Source organism: Acanthaster planci, linkage group LG06, assembly GCF_054643075.1.
Source record: "Acanthaster planci isolate LZ-2023a linkage group LG06, COTS_SCS, whole genome shotgun sequence".
In the NCBI taxonomy this organism is placed as follows: Eukaryota; Metazoa; Echinodermata; class Asteroidea; order Valvatida; family Acanthasteridae; genus Acanthaster; species Acanthaster planci.
Window position 1 is genome coordinate 11,123,401 of NC_141782.1, and position 9,885 is coordinate 11,133,285.

The 9,885-nt window shown below is 41.2% G+C and overlaps 1 protein-coding gene across 1 annotated transcript; it reads right to left on the reverse strand.

Moving 5' to 3' along the window:
- Positions 1 to 3,351: 3,351 nt before the first annotated feature.
- On the reverse strand, positions 3,352 to 6,150 carry LOC110987846 (centrosomal protein of 290 kDa-like). Its single transcript, XM_022250956.2, has 5 exons — positions 6,083 to 6,150; positions 5,868 to 5,958; positions 4,578 to 4,719; positions 4,007 to 4,089; positions 3,352 to 3,638 (listed from the first exon to the last, which is right to left on the reverse strand). Exons 2-5 carry the CDS (start codon positions 5,946 to 5,948, stop codon positions 3,465 to 3,467), a joined length of 480 nt encoding a protein of 159 aa, XP_022106648.2. The 5' UTR covers positions 5,949 to 5,958; positions 6,083 to 6,150; the 3' UTR covers positions 3,352 to 3,464.
- Between the last annotated feature and the right edge of the window lie 3,735 nt (positions 6,151 to 9,885).

Consider the following 9,885-nt stretch of genomic DNA (forward strand, 5'->3'; position numbering starts at 1 on the left):
AAGAACATGTAAATTAATATTATGACTTACTTTAAACCCCTTCCCCAAAAACAGATCCCCGCGCCCGGTTTGGAGAGTTTATTCTTTGAGAAAGTTTGTGTAAATCCTGTTAAGTTGAAAATGGGAATATCTCCGCTATTCGACTCACAGAGAGTGGCTAGTAGATTAAGCTGTTCCTTAGCTATTTCGGCTCTAAAACCACAAAAATTGAAGAAACTTAAATGAAAATGAAAGTTACGAAATGAAGTTTCATCCGTCTCCAACTCGGGTTCTTTCCTTCTCCGATCATTTGCAAGGATTTGCCAACGAAGTCTGTTGAAAATTGTCGGGTCGCGTAGGCAAGTGCGTTATGATATGGGGCATTGTAAGTGAGGCCGGTCCAAAAACCATGCTTTAGATAAACTATATAAAATGAGCTCAGCTTATATACGAATATGAAAATATTATCAAGCATATACATCCGCCCGATGCACAGCCAGATTTTTGACACAAGCCGTCCCAGCGAGATTTTTTTTTAAAAAAATAGTCGTGATCTAAAATTCCACTTGTATAAAGAGCCTGAAGCAGTACCATACCTGTAATTATCTTTTAATGGAAGAAGCTGTCCAATTATGTCGCAATTAGCACTCAGCACTCTCTTTCCTGCCATTAGTGTAATGGGTGAATTGCTCACGTCATAAGAGGATTGCGTGTCTGAGGTTTTTGCGATAATCATGGTCGTTTAATAAAACCAACCTGCTTTGGAAATGTGCCCATTTTATCGAGAACTGCCATGTATTCAGCTTTTGAAGATGGGAGGAAGGCGATCAAAGGTTTCAATGTTTGGACATCCTTTTCTGACAATTTAATTACGCATTGTTGGTTTGTTTGTTTGCTTTTCGTGTCTTTATATCGCTGACCACTCTAATATTCTAAAGAAAACACTGACATGAAACAAATCCGCCTACCTGCTTCCAAACGCACCATTGGTTGATATCTTGAACGTTATTTGGCGTCGTTTTTTTGTCAGTTTTTACACTGAGGGCAACAAATCCAAAGGACACCTTTGACGCTATTTTGAAAGGCCTTCCACCATTTTGAAGGCTTCTGAGAAAATCCTCAGTTTATCTTTATTTTTCTCTCGCTTTACCATGAAAACCAATTTATCTTACGTCCTCTGTCTTCCATTGGATTTTAGAATTAATAACAGACAATAAATGTTTGGTTGTATCGTCGTTTTGTTCCACCATGAATTAATATTAAGTCAGTATTGTTACTGGTAAATTATTTTGACGTATAGTTGCCCTTCTTTTTCATTTAAGTATTAAAATATTATTACATTTTATATCATTCCTCTTTCGTATTTTCAACGAAGACAATTAAGCGGGAATGTTCTTCAGGTGAGCTTTCTGTCCGGAACGGTTTTAGAGTATCAGTAAACAGTGTAAAAGGTGGTATCGAACGACATTCATTTTATAAGAAATAAATTTTTTGTCATATTTTATTGTCTTCAAGGTTTGCTTTTTTGTTTGATGTTGTCTTCCCACTTTTTGAGTCCCTTGTCTCCGCTTTCTCATTTTTGTTTGGAACGGAGATATGTAGTGAATTGTCTTATGTTCATTAATTTCTATTCAAAAATAATTTCCAATGTTTGTTTTTGATATAAAAGGTACTTGCAATCGATTTGTTTTTATACCAACCTCTAAGATGCACACTTGTGTCTAAGTTGGCCTAATTTGGAATTTCACGATTTCAAAGGGTATCGTGCTGTCTTGTTGGTTACTATGCCAATGAGTAGTTCCGTGTTCATGAGAAAAGTATTAACGACATCTCAGGAAAAAAGCCTCAATGATGCATTGGTTTGTGTACACTAAGTGCTGCACTTTTGGAGATTTTGCTGGAGTAAACTTCGTCTTCTTTACGAATTCATGTACAAAGCAGCAGGCAAGCATCATTTTTTTTAAATGTTTTCTGAAAAAAAATATTTGGGTTCACAATTTGAACGGAAAAACCTATGCACTGAACTAAGTCTTCCCAAGACGATATCATGGCTACAGCGCCCTCAGTTGTCGAACAGAAAACATGAATAGTTTTAAGTTTCTAGAGTACACTTTTCGGTGCATTTAACCAATTAGGAATGTTTAAAGTTTTAAGCATTAAAGAAGGAGTACAAAGTTGCAGAAAAACTGGGCTTTTATAGTCTGGTTGCACCAGTTTTTAATTTTTTTAATTAATAAATGTCGTCCGATGCTCCGTCTAGATCCAACTTGAAAGCCAACTTGACAGTGCCGGGTACGATTTTGGGAGGAACTACGTTGGTCAGTTTTTTGGCTTATATGGTTAAGTTTATTTTTAAAACTTGGATAAAGGAAAGGAGGAGGAATTCTCAAAGTTATTTTATAGTCCCCGAGGCTATTGGCGAGGAGAAAGCGCCGTTGAGCAGTTGCATCAAAAGACGGGTGTGGACAAATCGGTTATACGAGCTTGGTTAAAAAAGCAAGCCTTTGGCAAATTTATCTACCTACCCCTGGATACGTACCCAGGCCAATGACGTTGCAAAAAGAATCGGTCGCACCAAATTACGCCCACCAGACGGACGTGCTATACCTATCTTGGGATCGAGTTCCAAAAGGTCATAGGGGCAAAACTTACAAATACGATTTGACCCCAGTGTACGTCGGATCGGGATTCAAAGAAGCAGAACCTTTGACCAGTAAAACGGCTCATCAAGCGTTAGAAGCCATAAAACGGATTTACTAAAGGTCAACTATAACTTCACCTAAATTTTTAATGGTGCATTCGGGATCGGAATTTGAAGGTGAGTTTAAAAGACGTCCGTTAAAAAAGGCGTCCAGGTGCAAGTTGGTGAATCCGGCGTTCATAAGTCACTGGGCATCGTCGAAAGATTGAACAGAACGTTAGCCGAGCGTTTATTTGGACATCAGTACGCGCAAGAAATGTTTAACGTCGACGTGCGTAACGTGGAATGGGTCGAACGTTTGCCCAAGCTTATAAGCACCTGCGGAAGCCGTCAAGTTAGACCACGTGAAGGAAAAGCTGACCGCTCCGCCGAGATCAAGCAAACGGGAAGAACTTCGTTCGGATGCTGTCGTCCGGTACTTATATTACCCAAGTGAGCAGGAAGGTGGTACCGTTAACATAGCTCAGAACACCCGGGCAGATTTTTCTTAATTCGATTTGTCGCCGACGGGTATGAATTGATCCTCCAAGTGTGACAATGTAGGAGCTCTAGCAAATTCCTGATCAAAGACTTGTCAGTTCGCAGTGTTAGTGAGGAATGATGGATTTCATTGGGAATGCTTCAATTTCCAACAAGATGATGCAATTTATTTCAATGCTTTCACCCCTAACCAGGCAGCATAGCCAAGGAGCTATTCCTTGTCCTTAAATAGCACCATACTGTGAGCAGACACAGTCCGAGTCAACCCTCTGTCTACCTAAAATCCAATCTAGAATCAGGATTGTCATCTCGGCCTGGCTCTTGTGTGTGGAGATGCCACTCTGACGTCATCACTGCTCATTGGGTACGGAACACCAAACTGTTTGCAGGTTCGTCGGAGTGCCTTCTCGTATTCCTTGTTCAGCTTGGCCGACTGCTGCAGGGCGTATTTCAGGTCCTCAATTTCATCAAAGAAGCCCTGGGAAAAAAACACAATATGATGTGTAGAGAATCTTTTTGTACTGTGCTTAACTGCATTTAGCCCCTACCATCCCAAATCAAACGAAACCGAGTGACAATGATGGACCCAGGATCGCAAAATACCACCCACCAGTGCTTTACATGTGGGCTTATCCAAATTTGTTCAACAACCTCAATATCATTTAAAAAAATCAACGCCAGGAAAGAACCAGGTATTCTTTTCCCAGAGAAATTTCATAGTGAAGTATCGTTTTTTAAGTGACCATTTATTGAAACTTACTAAGCTACTGGGAAGGTCTGACATTTCTTATTGCTTCTGAAGTTTGTTTGTTTTTCTCTTTCAGTGGGCAGAATTAGTTTTGTTACCTCATCCAGCCCCTGTAACTCCTTCTTGAGTCTCTTCTTGTCCTTAGCCAGCTGGTCTCTTTCTTTCTTCAAACGTTGGAACTCTGACAATGGAACCACAGACATTTGGACTTCATATGCAATTTTTAATAGAACAAAACTAACAATTTTTATTGAAAAAACATCAAATAAATTAACAACATGCTCTAAATAAAACGTGGAAGGAACAGTATAAGTGCGGTTTCTACACGTCTGATGCTTTGAAGAAGCCGCAGCAATATTCATCTGCAACAAACATGCGCATACACAGCGCATAATTAAACACTTATTATTATAATTACTAAATCCAGGTTGGTTTTGGCATATTGGCATTGATGACACACTGGTTTGGGCTACAGAAGCAGACATGCATACAGTCATACTACAAATGTACTTGATTTCACATTTGCAAAGGGTCTGTGCACCATCATGGACGTGGCCAGCAGGCTTCATTTTATAATTACAATTTAACACAGCTCTATAGTGGAACACCGTACTGTTTGGTGTAACAAAGGTGTAAAGAAGCAATGTTCATACAAAAGCACACACTGACCTTGGGAATTTGTGAAAGGTGAGGCACTATGTGAGCGGCTCCCAGCCCGCCTCCTGCGACCATTAGGGGTCAGTGACTTCTCCAAACGATGAACTTGCTCTCTGGAGCGATGCAGCTGATTTTCCAAGTGTTGAATTCTAAGCTGCCCCCCCAAAATAGAAAATTGCAGAGCGAAACACATCAGCCGAATTACTTATCATATAGACAAACTTGAATGGCCACATTGATTAGTTGATTTTAAAATCAATTTAACCACAATTTCATTTTGGGAGAAGGGATAGGTAGACATCTGGTCACCTCTCCAGCCACTTTGAGGACTGGCAAGAATAATGTTAAGCAAGCAGTTTCTGCTTTGGCTCAAATTCTACACCCCCCAAACTGATAAAGTAAAAAACAGAAATGAAGCCGAGGTTGCCACACGTTAATTATTGACAGACTGAGCCATATACCCAGCAAGAAATGAGACCGAGGGGTACCTCCCCCCCAACATGTCCAAACCCTGTACATATTCCAGACTACTGTTACTAACCACATCCCCCACGATGTCTGAAAGGAATTCCCCAGATTCCTGCGAGACAATGACCAACACAAAGCAGGGGGGGGTTCTCTCTGTCTCATACCTTGCTGCATATGCTGAGCCACAAGAAGCCGCTCAGAGCGCATGTCAGCTGCCGAAGGCAAGCACTGGACTTTTTTGTTCCATTAGCCAGTCTCTAATTTTGAGTAGCTTTAAATTGAATGCTGAATCAAATGGATGAAGTTTAATTGGTGACAGAGTGTGAAGTGGGCGTGATGACTACTGAATGAAAACTGCTGCTGTAGTGCTTGTATTTGCTTGCAGAACACTGGGTGTGATGCAAACATGGCCTCGGACGACACCAAGAGGTATCGGTGCTTGCATTTTTGCTGGGGGTGGACCAGCAGTTTGTAGCCCTTTTTCTAGGACGGGGCAGGCAGATAATTTAATCCCAGGTGAAACCTTGGCTTTAAGCTTGGGCCAGTTACAGCAGCCATATTTCTGTCTTGCTCGCAAATCCTATCTGTGCCAAATATGCAGGAGATCAATTTAATTTCTCTTGAACTTCATTGATCTCAAGAGTAATCGTAAGATCTTAGTTGTGCAGTTCATCTGTTGGATTTGGCAGGCTACTCACTAAGCTGATGGCGTCTGCCATTACATTCAGCAAATTACAGAGAGAAAAGTCAATGAGGATTAGGCATAAAGGCGTGGCAAGCAATTGGGTCACTGACCTTTGTTTCCCTTGTAAATTGGTGATTAGTTTGGCTTACGTTTAACGCTGCAATAGTCTCTGTGTGTGTAGTGTTAGTCTTCAACTCTTTCTCGTAGCGTTTCATTAGCTTGTTGTGCATCGACAGTAACCTGAATATCGAGAGAGGCGTTTGGAAGAAAGGTTTATTGGAAAGCTCTCAGTATTCACGTACCATACAAATAGATCAGGGATTCTGGAAAGCTGAGTAAGTCTTGTAAATTAAACCCCATTTACCTCCACAAATCTTTCAAAATCCATGAGAGACCAAATAAAGCAGCCACTATGCCTTCAACTTGATGAGATTTGAAGCCCTCTGGAAAAAAATCTGATGAAAACAGCCTTGGGTTCCTACAGAGTGGCCCATTTTGGAGTCTTTCAGGAACTTGAGGAAGGTCATGTGGTGTTATATGAAACTCTTTCCGTCCCTAGACCCAATCTGAATTGGCCCCAGACATGCCAGAGTTTGTGCTCGGTTAGGCATGATTCCTTCCTTTATGGAATATGCTAATTGCTAGGCAAGCTGTAGGGGCCTAAACATGCTATAACCCCCCCCCCCTGCTCCATGTTAAAATGCAGGTAATCAATCTGCTTCGACCATAAAGGCAGAAATGCAGTACAATTAATACCATAAAGCAGCGATGGACAGGGGACTGTCCATATTGCGCGCTTAAAGGCTAAGGCAACGGACAGATAAAAGTTACATGTAGTTTTTTCTCCACAAACGAGTCTGTGCATCTCACATTTAATTAAAAAGTTTCGCTGAATTCCTGAATTCTTCGCCGCTTTTCTGGTACTCCGGCCAAGCCTAACGGTTTATGTACAAAATCTAACAGAAACTGAACCCATCTCCCTGTAGCATTCAGGAGAGATAGAGGGCGCATAACTTGATTGCAGACGGTGGCACCACGGATATAAAATTTCGGGAAAGGCGAATAAAAAAAATTCGTGGCTAACCCCCATACAACTTAAACGAAAATGATGGTCTTCAGGCCATAATCTTGAATTTCCAGTGAAAAGAACGGAGCCTAACCTCTTCCCGAGAGTCAACAAGCGGCGCTATTATGGTCTGATTTTGCACTGTTTTCTATGGGCGCGTATGGGGGTATAGTGCAACCTGCACTAATTCAAGCTCCGTTGAAAACAGTGTAAAATCAACCAAGTTCGGAGCGCCACTATGCATTTCGGGCAACCTAAGTCCCTGAGGCCTCTCAAACAAAAACAATGTGTTGTTTGGGTCTTCAGATTTTATCCTGTTTTAAATTTAAGTACTAGGTTTAGGTTGACAAATTAAATTTTAATTTTCCACCCAATTCTCACAAACAATTTCTTGGCCCACAGAAACTGCAGGAGTACATTTTAAGAGCTTCGTCCCGTGGAGAAAATCAGGAACGCGCCGATCCTTGAATAGTGAAATCCCAAAAAGACACTGCATGAAAAGTACAATTCTTTTTCCTCGACTCATGATATATTTCTATTGAATAATTACACTTTGAATTTTTTCAAAGACCGAGTAAGTTTTCTTGAGGAAAAAGGCATTCAGCAAGCGTCACGTTTAAAAGTAGGCATACACCAAGTGATTTGATCCTCAGAACCTACATAAATTAGGTGAATGTAAAAAAGGAACATTTTCATTTCAATTTTATTTTGTCTTCCGACGCTGCTTTCATGTAGCATTTTCATGTCATCCTAAAAAAAAAGTTACTGGCCTAAAAAACAAAGCATATCATCACGGTAGGGCCACTTGTATTATTTGGGCAGAAAGTTTGCATGGGGGATCCTAAATTCTTAGATGGTATATGCAAAATGTAACGGGTACTGAAGCTTTGAACGAAAACTTGGATGTCAACGAAGCCAGGTCCTACCCTCTGGTATGTGGGGAAGCCGTCATTTAAACATCTAAGAAACCAACACTGATAGGATCGTCTCCACTTTCAGCAACAAGGCAACCCGTACTGCGTATGCTAGTGCGCCCAAGGGGAGGGGGTGTGAATTTTTATTAGAGAAGATTCAACAGTTTTATCTCAAATTGCTTATCCCCCAAAGAAAGATGGTAATATGTGAGGCTACCAGAGCTTTCAATGGCAACTATCTCATCACAGTCCCGAAGAACAAATCATATGAAATACTGGAACACTTTCCGCTGTTTGATTCCAAGAAGGCTGCAGTCACATCACCTGGGTCTTCCTTATTACTCTACCATAAATAACAATTTTTTGCAGACTAGACAAAAAGCCAACCATAAACCTACGTCTGTCCGGTAAATGTCGAAACCAAATGCTTCCCTCCTTAACAACTGTCCGTACCCCAGCAAAGGAAAAAGGAGAACAAAAGAAAACAATGAAAAAAATTAACATGCAATAACTTTTCTATGGGAGAAAATTTGCTCTGGAAAAAGCCCCCCAACGGGCGATCAAGCAGGTATAGGAGACTAACTCCGAGGCATCGCATCTCTCGTACATAACTCGCAGTCTAAAAGTTAACTGCCAATTTGTATCTAAGAAATTGTTAGATTGAAGGTGATGCACTTAACTAAATCCTATCCTCGGGATGTCTTATTTTCTTTTTTCTTTTTAATGTTTCAATGAACGAATCGACCAGGCCCCAATGCATCCCTTTTAAATGGCCAGAATAATGTGCAAAATATTTGCGTAACCATTTCCAAAGCTCCTGCCAAAACGTTAAGAGCATGGTAGAAATGTGGTCCGCCGAGTGTTACGCAACATCTTCATTCTCACATTGTGTGTAACTCCCATTCACCGAGGGAGTCTTTTCGTTGAGTATCACGTGGTCGTCGAGCGGCACAATGCGCGAAATTTGAAGTATCTGCATTAACACGTTGAAAAAGATGATCACGTACAGGCCTGCCGTGCATTGTGTTAAAACTGCGTGCCTCTTAATGCAGGCTAGCTAACCAGGCTTTCCGTTCATTTGGTTTCCAGTCCATACTCGTCTGTCAGGTTTCCACCATATTTTCTCCTGATACTGCGGTTTCCTCTAAAACAGGACCTTCTTCCTAACTCTGTAATGTGATGCTGATAAACGTTGGCCCGAATAGCCCAAGTAGCGGAAAGTGCCATTGGATTTGAAACAAAACAACACTCAACAGGCTCAGCAATCGTGACTTTTAACCTGCATACTGCTAGTCGTGATGTTGGAGGCTTGCCAATGTATGTATAGATGGATACTCCGTGCGGGTGAGCTGTTAACGACAACATATTACCTTTCACTGAAAGTCTTACAAAAATGGTCACTCTAAGAATATGTTCCAGCTTTTAGGGAAAAATTGAGGAACTTGCTGTCATTACTATTACAGTAAGGTGTGCCAATCTTTGCACTTTAGTCTTTTTTCTTTTTCTGCAGATTCTGACTGGATGTGGGACTGCCTGGCTGACTGGATGTGCGACTGCCCGATGTCCAAGTTGAGTAGTTTAGGATTGTTGCGGGTAGCAGGGGTAGCTCTTGCTACCCTTAGGAGGTGATTGGCCCTGCCCTTGCCAGATCACGTTTGTCCTGTTATTTGTTGTCTGCGTTTCGTCAGTCATTCGTTTAATGGCTTATTTTTTCAATATTTAGTCTGAAATATTTGTTGTTTCATGTTTAAACTTGCGCTTTAGTCTTTTTTCTTTTTCTGCAGATACTGACTGGATGTGCGACTGCCTGGCTGACTGGATGTGCGACTGCCCGATGTCCAAGTTGAGTAGTTTATGATTGTTGCGGGTAGCAGGGGTAGCTCTTGCTACCCTCAGGAGGTGATTGGCCCTGCCCTTGCCAGATCACGTTTGTCCTGTTATTTGATGTCTGCAATTTGTCAGTCATTCGTTTAATGGCTTATTTTTTCAATATTTAGTCTGAAATATTTGTTGTTTCATGTTTAAACTTGCGCTTTAGTCTTTTTTGTTTTTCTGCAGATACTGACTGGATGTGCGACTGCCTGGCTGACTGGATGTGCGACTGCCCGATGACTAAGTTGAGTAGTTTATCTTTTTTTTTTTTTTTTTGTTCCGGGTAGCAGGGGTAGCTCTTGATACCCTCAGGAA

Coding starts and splice junctions, on each gene's coding strand:
- LOC110987846 (XM_022250956.2), bottom strand. CDS start 5,948: ATGCACAACAAGCTAATGAAACGCTACGAGAAAGAGTTGAAGACTAAC. Junction 4,720..5,867: donor AGACTATTGCAGCGTTAAAC/GTAAGCCAAACT, acceptor TTGGGGGGGCAG/CTTAGAATTCAACACTTGGA. Junction 4,090..4,577: donor ACCTTTCACAAATTCCCAAG/GTCAGTGTGTGC, acceptor TTCCATTGTCAG/AGTTCCAACGTTTGAAGAAA.